Source organism: Rhineura floridana, chromosome 6 (assembly GCF_030035675.1).
Source record: "Rhineura floridana isolate rRhiFlo1 chromosome 6, rRhiFlo1.hap2, whole genome shotgun sequence".
Classification (NCBI taxonomy): domain Eukaryota; kingdom Metazoa; phylum Chordata; class Lepidosauria; order Squamata; family Rhineuridae; genus Rhineura; species Rhineura floridana.
The window spans coordinates 136,070,843-136,084,406 of NC_084485.1; the positions used below are offsets into that span (position 1 = coordinate 136,070,843).

Below are 13,564 nucleotides of genomic sequence, written 5' to 3' on the forward strand. Positions count from 1 at the left end.
ATCTCAGGAACTGTCTGACCCGGGCAAATTGGGATGTGTAAGTAAGCGTCCTTCAGGTCGATGGATGCGATAAAGTCCCCTTGTTGTAGAGCCTCTACAATAGACGCCAGAGATTCCATCTTGAAGTGGCAGTACTTGACGAAGCGGTTGAGGCCCTTGAGGTCTAAGACTGCCCTCCATGAGGAGTCTCGCTTGGGAACCGTAAAGAGGACGGAGTACATGCCTTGTAGCCATTCAGATGGAGGAACAGGCTCTATAGCGGCTATCTCTAGTAGATGTTGTAGGGCGTCCTGCATGATCTTTTTGCGTGCCCCGGAGACAGGGGAGATGCAAAATTTGTCCGGTGGTGTCCGCCAAAATTCTATATTGTAGCCCTGGGTGAAGAGAAGTCTGACCCAGGAGATGTTTGTCAAGTTTAGCCAGATGCTGGAGAAGGAGAGTCTGCCTCCAATGGGGATGGAGTCAGAACTGCCTGTGCTGACGGGTTCCTTTGCCATATGCCTGCCTGCTCTGGTATTGGCCCCTGTATTGTGAGCGTTGTCTGGGCCAGGGTGCCTTGGAGGGATGGAAATTTGTAGGCCTGGTATCCCGTCCTCGTCCACCAGGTCGTCCTCTCCGAAAGGGTTGGAAGGAACGGTAAGGGGTAAACCGTCGCACGGGTCTGCGGTCGTCTCTTTTGGCCGTAGCTAGTGCAGGTTTACGATTGTCCTTGGGGTCGACAAGGACTGCTTTGAGTGCGTCCTCTCCGAAGAGCATAGATCCCGAGTATGGAGCTAAGGATAAGTTGGTTCTGGCAGTCGAATCGGCATCCCAATGTTGGAGCCATAGGGTACGACGAGCTACAATTTCGGCCGCAAGGGTGCGTGCACCATGATGGGAAGCGTCTAACGTGGCGTTGGCCACAAAGGCAGCAGACTTGTGTATCTTGAGGATACATTTCCTTAGTTTGGTGGGATCCGGGTTGGGGTCATCAAGGAGATCCTCTAACCACATCATGGAAGCCCGTGAGAAGATAGAGGCAGTAGAAGAGGCCCGGATGGAGTGAGCGGAAACCTCATGGATCTTACGGAAGACAAAGTCAAGCCTCCTCTCATAGGGGTCCTTGAACAGTGATTCGCCTTCCTTTGGGAGGAGAGACCAGGATACAAGATTGGAAATAGGTTGGTCCACCCCCGGGACATTCAGAAAGGACATGAATTCCGGGTCAAGGGTATAGAGTTTGTTGGCTAAGGATGAGGAACGACGTGGACGAAGGGGACGGGTCCATTCTTCTCTGGTCAGTTTTTTAATGGGGTCTGGTACGGGAATGAAGTGCTGCACTGATCTTGGGGACTTGAGAACTCTGGCACCCTTGACAGAAGGGACAACCGGTTGTACAAGTTCTGGTTGAATGCCAAGAGTGTCCATGACTCTACGTGACAGATGAGAGAAATCCGCCGGGTCAAATAGGCGATAGGAGATCTCCTCCTCCTGGTCAGATTCCCCACTCCATTCATCCAGGTCAGTCTGAAAAACGTTCATGTAGTCATCAGTCTGAGATTGCTCTATGTCCAGTCTACCCCTGACCACCTCATATGGGTTAGGAGAGGGTAGCGGGTACACCGCCCTGAGAGCTTTCTGCTATAGGGCGGTCTAGAAATGTAATTAAATAAATAAATAAAAATAAATCAGTATTGTCACCAGGGTGTCTCGCAGAGCTGGGCTGTCGCGAGGTTCCGGGCTGAGAAGACAAATGTAGAGAAGGCTGGGGTTGGGATAGGCACCCCAGCAGCTCTCGTAGTTGTTGCAGGAAGACAGGGGTCAACTGTATCCCTGGGAGAGTGGAAGACGGTAGCGCCTGTTCCTGAAGAGGAATTTGAGGCTGCCCAGGCGGAGTTTGAGGAGCTTGACTGGGGAATCCTTCAAACTCTTCCTCTGATGACTCAGAAGGAGACTGGAAAAGTGCAGGAACGGCTGCATGGTGAGGTTTCTCTGGAAGCGAGGGTGATACGTAGCGTGCCTTCTTGGGCGCCCGGCGACCAGACAGGTGTTTAGTCTTTGCTTTTGCCTTGGCGTGTTTATGTTTAGCTGGCTGGTGTGGTGATGGATGGCCTGCTTCAGGGGATATTGTCACCTCAGGGTTCAAATCCGCCATGTCAATCTCTGAATGAACGCCCACAATGGGGAAGGAGCGGTAACAGAGCTAAGGTAGAAATAGTATAGGACAGACTAGAGACAGTATGACAGGAGTAAGTACGCCCAGCACGAGGAAAATAACAACTCGGGTAAGGTTGGCGCCAAAGTAAGTACACACACACAATGGGGAAGGTGCGAGACCGCTAGTTACGCTGCCACTTTGGTCACGAGCAAAGTCCACACACAAAATGGGGAAGGTGCGAGACCGCTAGTTACACTGCCAACTTGGCCATGAGCTATGTACACGCACACAATGGGGAAGGTGCGAGACCGCTAGTTACACTGCCAGAAAAGATAAGCCTTATTTAACAATCGCAGTGTGGCCAGGGCTAGATACACGCACTCAATGGGGAAGGTGCGGTACCGCCAAGGTGCACAGACTAATAATGCGCCGCCGAAGGTGGAGCATAAGTCAATTGGATGTGCACCTACAAATATACACACACACAATGGGGAAGGTGTGGTATAGCAGGGCTACTGGAGGTGCACCTACAAATATACACACACACAATGGGGAAGGTGTGGTATAACAGGGCTACTTGATGTATCTGAAGGAAATACTGATTAGGTGAATATAAGTTTGTTAACAGGAGACTACACAAGTCCCACAACAGGGCTACTTGATGTGTCTGAGGGAAATACTGATTAGGTGAATATATTAGGTGAGTATATGTTTGTTAACAGGAGACTACACAAGTCCCACAAGTGAGAAAAGTATTAGAAAAGAAAAAAGCGGCAAAAAAGAAACAAAATGGCGGCCGCGCTATCGGAGCCTCTAGAAGGGTTTGAAAACGGCCGGGAGCCAGCTGGAAGGATATGCCACCGGAGGGTGCCAAAAAACAGGCGAGAGAGGCGATATCAGTAAGCCTAATTAAGCCCAAGCCGGGCTGAATGAACAGCCGGGCTGAGGGGCCTCTGTAAAAGAATTGAATAAATAAGTAACAATGGCGGCCGCGATATCGGGGTTGGCGGGAAAACGGGAGTGCTACAAGAGGCTTCAGTAATCCCTGAGGGAGGAAACGGGCGGGGTGTCTACGAGGGAGCTACTGCCGCAAGCTTCCCTATGTAGAGGCTGAATTACAGACGGAAATAAGGAGGGGGGAGACCGCAGCCGCGGAGCCCCCGCTAGACGATAAAACAGCAACCGCTGCTGTTGGAACCTCAGAAGACTGAATTAGAAACGGAAAAAATGAGGGAGGGGACCGCAGCCGCGGAGCCCCCGCAAAAACGAGAGAGCAGCAGCCGCTGCTGTTGGAGGCTCAGAAGGTTGAATAACAAATGGAAAAAAAGGAGGGAGGGGACCACAGCTGCGGAGCCCCCGCTAAACGGGAAAGCAGCAGCCGCTGCTGGTGGAGCCTCAGAAGGCTGAATAACAAACAGAAAAAAGGGAGGGGGGGACCACAGCCGTGGAGCCCCCGCTAAACGGGAAAGCAGCAGCTGCTGCTGGTGGAACCTCAGGGGAAACCCCAAAGAAATAAAGAGGTAAAGCGATAAGGAAGAGAGTTGAAAATAAAGACTTAGCTACGCTCTGTCTAAATTCCGATCTGCCTCGGACGAAGGCAAGAATGAAGACTGGAGTGGGAGGGGCTCGAGCCCCAGGTTTTAACTCTAGTGCATTCTTGCCTTCGGACGCTAGATGGCAGTACTACCCAATCTGATGGCAGGCTACCTGTGGAAAACTACCCACTGAAGAATGTGTATATTTTAATCAGATTATCATAATTTAATGTAAGATATTAATCTGAGGAAGTAATTTGGAAGCACTGTTGCTTGATCTTCATTTTTTGCAGATCTTGCAACCAAGAGCACTTCTGTCTCAGACGAACTTGGAGCATGTGGGCATTCTAGAACCTCCAGCTATGCAAGCCAGCAGTCAAAAGTTTCAGGTAGGAGATTTATTGATGTGAACTGTTACTTCCAATAATTATAGCAAAAAGATGTAAAATGAATTATCTGCTTTTAAAAAAGCTGGATAGATTTAAAAACAATATGCATAAGAACAGGGAAACATCTTAGTTTGCGCACATCTTTTTAATGGAAAATTACAGTTTTGAGTGAGACTTTTATGTGGAAACCTTTTTAAAAGCACACTGTTCATATGACTGATAAAAATTGTCTAAAGGATTGGCATTTCTTTAAAGGCCCTGCTCTTGTGTTTTGGGCAGCAGCATGAAATTAATCAACTGACACTTCCCACCAAATATCCATTGCAGGAAAAGCTTTATCTGTTGAATTTCATTTTGTCATGGTACTGTTTAAAAGAACAGGATTGATGCCAGTTAAAAGGAAAAGTCAGCCACTAATTTGTAATAGGAGTAGCAAAATAGAAGTGAAACAAGCTTTTAAAGCAAATTGTTGTTGTGGTTTAATGTTGGCCAACACCGTTGAGTCATCAGGAAGTGTCATCAGTGACTGGTGAGAAGGGCACTATTTGTGCCATAGGAGATTGGTGAAGAGCTTCCAAGGCAGTTAAGTTAGTTAGAAAAGTCAGTAGGAGTGATTAGGGAGGATTATCTAGAGTAGTAATGTAGAACTGTTATAAAGAGGATAAATTACATTGCCATTTTAAGTATTTCTTTAAGCACGTTGGCTCTAAAATCTCTGGTTTGCTTGGGAGAGGTATACTGCTGGCTGTCCAGTAGTATGTACTGGCTGTCCTCCTTTAACGTGGTCATGTTCCCAAGGGATATTCTAAGATATCATCTTCCCCTTATTCCATCCAATTTAATAACAGAGGTTTCTATTTATGAAGAAATATTTTTCTCTGCTACAAGAGTAAAAGCTAATAAGAAAAAGAAAAACAGGAGATTCAAAAGATCTACTCCAACAAGACCACCTGACATACTTGCAGAAATGACTACACAACAATAACAGATCTCACTGCAGGCAAAATGTCACCTAATGAAATTAGGCTTCTATCCAAAGGCCTCAACTTCTGCCCAACCCCTAGAAAGCACAATATAGCACAAATGAAATGTCACATCAGAGCATTTGAAAGGAGATGCAAATTGGCTGGATTTTTTTATGATGACTTTAAGAATGTAGACATCTACAATAGAGATCCTCTGCTACAGTTTCGCCACTAAAATTTGGAAACCCAACATTAACAGGAATCCAGTCCTAGAAACCTTTCTCTGATCAATAAACAGAGTAATTAACAACCACACACCAATTCCTACTCATGCCAACCTTTCAAAAGAAGAAAGAATAGCCCTAAGGAACCTTCAGATAAGAAGGGATGTTGTCATTAAACTTGCAGATAAGGGTGGTGCTGTCATGATACTTAACACTGCAGACTACATAACAGAAGGTCAAAGACAACTAAAGGATGAAAGAACATTTAGACTTCTTGACAAAGACATCCCCACAGGTCTCAGTACTCAATATCATTACAACTATACAAAACCTTACAAGTAGGAAACTTCTTAAAGAGGAGATTGCTGATATCCTTGTTAATCCAAATCCTGCCTAAAATCCACAAAGCCAACAATCTTGATCGCCCAGTTGTCTCATAACAACACAGCTACTGAAAGGATTTCTCTACATTGACTTAAATTTACAAAACATGGTGCAAAACCTCCCACCATATATCAAAGACACCAATGACTTCTTAAAATTGAGTCTTTAAACAAGCAGTATGAATTCCACAACAATGCTATACTAGCTACTTTAGATGTCACGTCTCTTTACACCAATATACCACATCATTATGGGATTCAGGCTTTAAATGAATTCCTTAACACCAGAAATGCTAACAATCCTCCAACAGAGGTTATCACAACTTTAGCTACACTAGTCCTGACTTGCAACAACTTTATATTCAATGGAGAACACTATCTGCAACTACAAGGCACAGCTATGGGGTATTGTATGGTTCCATCATATGCAAATCTATTTATGGGTAAACTGGAATAAGAGAACCTCAGAAAGGCCATTAACAAACCACTTATATGGTGGCAATACACTGATGACCTCTTTATGGTCTGGACAAACGGTAAAGAGAGCTTAGAACAATTTAAAAATTACATCAACTATCCATCCATCTATTAATCCATACATCCCTTTTCTTGATGGCCCTTCTCACAATTGAAAACAACAAAATAGCCACTGATCTCTACAGCAAACCCACTGATGCCCACACCTATCTAAACTGGAAATCCTGCCATAAAAAGAAAAACACTGTGTATAGCTTAGCTCTGAGAATCAAATATATTTGCAACAATGAAGATAAATACCAGAGAAGGATCAATGAACTTAAAGAACACCTTCTTCTGAGAGGATATCTGTTGGTGAGTGCGTGTGTGGGTCAGACGTGGTTTGAATTCAAGAGCCGTTTAGAACAGGAATAAGACAGGCCAGGCAAGTTTCTTGTAAGAGTCTTTACTAGGCAAAGACATTAGACACATCTCTCTCCATTGACATTTCTTCCCCCACTCTGAATTCCTGCCAGTTCCCACCTTATCACACTCTCAGTCAGCCACTGACCTTGATTGTCTGGAACTCTGTTCTCACAGCTTAACCCTTCTGCTTCAGGTTTCTCTCTCTCTGCTAAAAACCTTGTCTGTGAGTCTCACAGCCTGCGTCACTGACCAACAGCCCCCACCTGAGACTTACAGACTACAAAACTTCATATTACAATTATTACATTTTTTTTTACAACATTAACTTTTCATTACAATACATTTCAGTACATGGTTTGTGTTCTTATAGTTTCTATTTACAGTTTCAGTTCAGTTCAGTTTCTCTTTATTCTTTATTTACACAAGTTTCACAGATTCATGTTTGTTCACTTTTATTTGATGATACATTTATTTCATTCTTCAACACAGAACTTCCACATTAGATCCATTGTTTCTTTATCTATTGGTCCCTCTTTTTCCCATTCTACTGGAATTTCATCTGTTTCATTATTCTGTTGTGTAATATTAAATGCAAATCTCTGAGGAGGTTGACCTTTCGTTTTTCTCTCTGATTTCCTGACATTATCTATTTCCATTTCTTCTTCACTTTCAATTTTACTTGGACCAGCACCACTAGTACTTGGCATTTCTGTATCATGTGTTGTTATGTCTTCACTTCTCAGTCTTTTAACAGTACGTTTGCCACTATGAATTAAATCTTTTAATGCAGTTTTTAATGGAATTTGCTGTCCAAAAGGAACATCTGCAGCTTCCTGTTTGCTTTCACTCTCTAAGATCACTGTTTGACTGTCTCTCCAAGGTTTATCTATCACTTTTATGTTTCTGCTTAACACTACTTGTTGTTTCTCAGGCAACCAAACTCTGTAATATGAATTCTGAAATCCAAAAATGCGTCCTGCCTGCTCTCTTGACTGTTTTGCAACATGTACCCAGCATTTTGCCCCAAAACGTTCTATGTGTTTCACTCTGGGTTTTCTTCCAGTCAGTTTCTCATAGGGAGACATGCCTATTCTGTGCATTAGGCGGTTCTGAATATAAACAGTGTACAGAATACATTCACCCCAATAAGAGTTATTCATGTCTGCATCTGCTAGCATTGCTCTCATTGAATCCTGCAATGACCGGTTCCTCCTCTCTGCCGTTCCGTTGGAGGATGGGCTGAAGGGAGCAGTGAGACTCTGAATTATCCCCTTCTTTTCCAAATATGTTTGAAATGAATTACTGGTAAATTCACCACCTCTATCTGATCTGATATTCTTGATAACAACCCCATGTTGTGTTTCTGTTCTCTGTATGAATGCCTTTAATTTCTCTTCTGCATCACTTTTCTTTTTCAATAAGAACACGTGTAAATCTGGAGAAATCATCCACAATCACTAAATAAAACCTTGCTCCACCTTTTGAGCACTGAAAAGGTCCAGCTAAATCCACATGTATGAGCTGATATGGTTCAGTCGTCGTGCTTTCACAGCTCTTATTTACTGGATTCACAGTCATTTTTGTTTTATAGCATACCTCACACTCATCCACATGCTCACAGTGTTTTAACTTCAAATCTTGACTATGTTTTGGGGTGTTTTGTATCTTTTGGAAATGGGCGTGTGCCAGCTTTCTGTGCCATTCATGGACACAATTATCATGTTTCTCTTTATTTACTGCTATCCAAGCACACATGTCTTTATCAAGCTTGCACTCAACCATAAACATTTTGTTCTGTAATTTCCCTTGCATGCATATTTCACCATCTTTTCTCACAAAACATCTATCCCCTTCAAATGTAACTTTACAACCTATTTGAGCCAATTTTCTCACTGATAGAATGTTATATTTTAAACCAGAAATCAATAATACATCTGTCAAAATTCCCAAATTACCCATCTTCAGCGTTCCTCTCGCAGTCGCGTCCTGAGTCGATCCATCAGCCAGATAAAGCTTCTCCTGCGTCGGCTTTGAAGTGTAAAATAAACTAGAGTCTGTGATTAGGCAATTAGACGCTCCACTGTCAAGAAGCCATTTAGAGTTAATGAGTTTATTGCTCTCCTTAGAAACAAAGTTCACGCTTGCTCTTTGACTTTCAAAGTTTCTGTTATTCCTCTTCTTTAAACATTGTCTCTGTATATGCCCACGTGATCCACAAAAATAACATGTTTTAGTCTCTTCCCTGCTTCTTTGATTTCGGTATTGTACAGACACAGTCTCAGCCTCTTTTAATGCTATTTTCTTATTCTCTTGTCTCCTATTCCACTCTTGTTGAAGTTTCTGTTCCACAAAGTCCAAAGTTAGATTCCCGTCAGGTTGACTTTCCAGACCAGAGACCAGCACGTCCCATTTTTGATCAAATGAAGATAACAGGAGATAAACCATCTGTAAGTCATTATGATGAACGCCTCGATCTTGGAGCTCAGCATTTAATCTACGAAATTCAGCCAAATGCTCTTCCATAGTCACTTCATCTGTAAAACGCATCTGATATAGCTTCCGTGCTAAACACAGCCTGCTTCCCGCAGTTTGCTGTACATGCGCAGCTCTTAACTTTTCCCACATCTGATTAGCTGTCGGCTCATTACTCACCAGCAACAGTTGTGAATCTGATAGCCCCAGAGTAATAAAAGCCTTCGCTTTCTCGTCTTTCTTCAGCCACGCTGCTGAAGGAGCTGCCGGAGGGGGATTTTCCACGACATCATTCAAATCCTCTTTAATCAGAACTGCTCTCATCCTCCACTTCCAGCTGGAGTAATTTACAGCATTCAGCCTCTCCATCGGCATCCCGGATAATAGATTTACAGCCATGTTGCCCACTCTTACTTGCCTCTTACTTGCGCTTTGTTTCTCTCTGCAACAACGCCACTTCACCGGCTCTCGAACCCGCTACCACGCCTGATAAGCTGGGCCCATAACCCCTGTTGGTGAGTGCGTGTGTGGGTCAGACGTGGTTTGAATTCAAGAGCCATTTAGAACAGGAATAAGACAGGCCAGGCAAGTTTCTTGTAAGAGTCTTTACTAGGCAAAGACATTAGACACATCTCTCTCCATTGACATTTCTTCCCCCACTCTGAGTTCCTGCCAGTTCCCACCTTATCACACTCTCAGTCAGCCACTGACCTTGATTGTCTGGAACTCTGTTCTCACAGCTTAACCCTTCTGCTTCAGGTTTCTCTCTCTCTGCTAAAAACCTTGTCTGTGAGTCTCACAGCCTGCGTCACTGACCAACAATATCCTCCACATATCACCCAGCTTTCATTCTGTCCGGAGAAAACCTCTTCCAACAGAATGAGGTTACAAAGAACATTGGATTCCAATTGTGATACATTTCCATCCAGAATCTCCCAACTATCACTGAACACTCGGGAAGAGCTACCCATTGCTAGCAAATGCTGAATATCTTGCTAGAGCCATCCACAAGCCTCCTGTTGTGGCATTTCACCAGCCTCCTAATTTACACAGACTATTAGCTGTGCTTAAGTCACCTATCAGCAACCTTGAATCTCATCCCTGTCACTCCAAACGCTGTATCACCTGTGTGTACCTCATGGAGATGAAAACACTGAGGGCCACAGCCTGTTGTACCTTTCTATAACAGCTGTAGAGATGTCAACAGATCCAGCAGCATTGACTAAGGAGGAGAGCATTTGGATATACTATCTGGACACATTGGCACCACATGGCCTTAACCTGGAGAACAGTACAAACATGACTTACAGTGCCTTGCAAAAGTAATCGGACCCCTGACAAATGTTCTCATATTACTGAATTACAGATGGTACATTGTAATTTTGTTCTGTATATCTTATTTTGAAACACTGAAACTCAAAATCAATTATTGTACGGTAACATTGGTTTTATGTTAGGAAATGTTTGCAAGAAACATAAAAAACTGAATCATGTTGCTTGCATCAGTATTCAACCCCCACATGTTAATATTTGGTAGAGCCACCTTTCGCTGCAATAACAGCTTTAAGTCTTTTGGGGTAGGTATGTACCAGCTTTGCACATAGTGTTGGGGGGGCTTTTAGCCTATTCTTCTTGACAGATTTGCTCCAGGTCATTCAGGTTGGTTGGACGTCGCTTGTGGACCGCCATTTTCAAAGACTGCCACAGATTCTCAATGGGATTGAGACCAGGACTGACTGGGCTGCTGTAGGACGTTCACCTTCTTGTTCTTGTGCCACTCCAATGTTGCTTTGGCCTTGTGCTTGGGATCATATTCCTGCTGAAAAGTGAATATCCTCCCAAGCTTCAGCTTTTTAGTGGACTTGTAGTATCTCCCTGTATTTTGCTCCATCCATTCTTCCTTCAATTTTAACAAGATGCCCAGTCCCTGCTGATGAGAAGCATCACCACAGCATGATGCTGCCACCACCATACTTCTCTGTAGGGATGGTGTGTCTTGAGGCATGGACAGTGTTAGGTTTGCGCACACATAGCACTTTGAGTTTTGGCCAAAAACTCTATCTTGGTCTCATCTGACCACAAAACCTTTTCCCACATCGCAGCTGGGACACTCTCATGCTTCCTGGCAAACTCCAGACGTGATTTCAGATGGTACTTTTTGAGTAACGGCTTCTTTCTTGCCACCCCCCCATACAGGCCAGTATGCAGACCTCTTGATATGGTTGACTAGTGCACCATTACTCCACTTCCAGCCACGGAACTCTGTAGCTCCTTCAAAGTGATTGTTGGCCTCTCTGTGGCTTCTCTCACAAGTCTCCTTGTTCGAGCGCTGCGTTTTGAGGAACAACCTTTTCTTGGCAGTGCCTGGGTGGTGTGATGCAGCGTCCACTTCCTGATTATTGATCCAACTGTGCTCACTGGGATATCCAAACACTTGGATATTATTTTGTACCCTTTTCCTAATCTATGCATTTGTATTACATTATCTCTCACTTCTGTAGAATGCTCTTTGGTCTTCATTTTCCTTCAGATCCACAGCCTGACCAATGATCCTTCAACAATGGGGTTTTTATCCTGACAATGTGATAGCAACTTGAATGGTTCACAGGTGGAGCCAGTGGTAAGGTAACTGTGTCCTCGATAGGGCAATTTTTTTCATCTGTGTAAACCGGGAGCTTCCACAGTATAGGGGTTGAATACTTACGCAAGCAACATGTTTCAGTTTTTGATGTTTCTTTCAAACATTTCCCAACATAAAACCAATGTCACCTTACAATAATTGATTTTGGGTTTCAGTGCTTCAAAATAAAATATCATACAGAACGAAATTACAATGTACCATTTGTAATTCAGTGATATGAGAGCATTGGTTGGGGGTCTGATTACTTTTGCAAGGCACTATAGCTTCTACAAATGAAGCCTTTCTGAGCATTCCATCCTCAAAGCTCTACAACTGCCACCTTGGTAACAGCATTTCTATGCTAACAGCTGATGGAGGTGGAAGCTGAAACGTTTTGTTAATCACAATTATGTGTGCATACACACACACACACACAAATATTGGATTGGATACAGACTTACTCAGAATAGAACCACCAAAATCAGTGGGACTTAAATGAATCCCATTAATTCCAACGGGTCTTTTCTAAGTATGGCTAAGATTGGATCTAACCTAGCATAGCAACTAAGCCTAGATCAGGAACCCATTAAGGTTAGGAACCTCAGTCCAAAGGATGTACATAAAAAGTGGCCTTTTCTTTTCCCCAGATTCCTTCCTTTGTTCTCCGTTCCTCTGTTTTTACTATTTTTCTATTCAATTTTGCAATGACTCGGGACTTCCTGGAAGATTGCTCCACCTGTGGCTGCCTCTGAGATGAGCTCTGTCTCAGAGGAAGCTTTTTTCAGTTTAAAATCAGTCAAAAGGGAACTTTGACTGGTGTAAATGTTCTCCCAGGCAAGGGTGAACCGAATAGATTATCCACAGAAACTTGGTTGGGCTGTCGGTGGCTGGAATTGATCAGGAATTCCCTGGGAAAGGAAGGCATACCTAGCAGCCGAGGACGGAGTTAGGACTTCCAGCAAGCTGGGCTGAAAAAAAGCGAGACATTTTTTCTTTTAAACGATCCACAACGGGCGAGCTTTCTTCTGTCTAATCTTATCATTTGGCTTAAATTACTACAGTAAAAGAGATTTGTTTAAGAATCAGCAATTAAGATACCTGGGTGAGTTACACTTCTCTCTTTTATACAAGGAATTAAGGAGGAGGAAAGAAAATTTAAAAAGCTTGTCTTATTTTTTATGGCAAAAAGCAGGCCTGAATTTGGAAACTATAAAGATTAAAACGGATGAGGGGCAACTTACCCGAAGAGAAAATCTGATTTAGATGATTATTTGATTGATATATGTCTGGGACTACTTTTTCTTGGACTACTTTCTTTAGACGAATCTGCTGTTCGTGTATGTTACTAATTGTTCGGCGCTGTGAACCAAATTTGTTTTGCATTCTTGGACGTGCGGGAGATAAGAACTGTGCTGTCAACAGGCCTGGAATATTAACTCCCTTATTGCTGGAAAAAGAAGCAAATTACTCTTTGCTTGGGAATTGTGGCTATATTGGAAATTTGAAGGTTTTTTTTCCCGGCTTTAAGAATGACAATCAAAGAAGTGGCAGAGACCCTGGATGTACCCCTGGAAGGGTTTTCCCCTCTGGATATGTTTCAGAAGATAATGGATGAGATTAAGATAACGAAACAAGAACTGGGACAGAGTAGACAAGAGATGGCAACTGAATTTGGTAAAGTGAAAGAAATAAAGGATTATATGAGAAAAGAAGCAGATGGACAAGCAATAGAATATGAAAAAGAAATTAAAGGGAGGAGCAAATTCTGGAGATTGGATCAGATATATCAAATGTGGAATTGGAAAAAGATTTGGACTTTATGGCAAAAATTGAAGGGAGGATGCAAGTCCTGGAGATTGGAACAGATATATCAAGTGTGGAACTGGAAAAATATTTGGAGTTTGTGGATCCTGGAGATAAAGATTACTGTTTGGAATTCGGCGTTGTCCCTGGAGAA

The 13,564-nt window shown here is 43.2% G+C and overlaps 1 protein-coding gene across 2 annotated transcripts in view; it reads left to right on the forward strand.

Moving 5' to 3' along the window:
- Positions 1–13,564, forward strand: part of EEIG2 (EEIG family member 2) — an 85,791-nt gene that overhangs the window by 44,771 nt on the left and 27,456 nt on the right. For both annotated transcript variants that reach the window (XM_061633880.1, XM_061633881.1), the window contains exon 7: positions 3,966–4,061. In XM_061633880.1, coding sequence (XP_061489864.1) covers positions 3,966–4,061 — 96 coding nt within the window. The remainder of the gene's footprint in view (positions 1–3,965; positions 4,062–13,564) is intronic.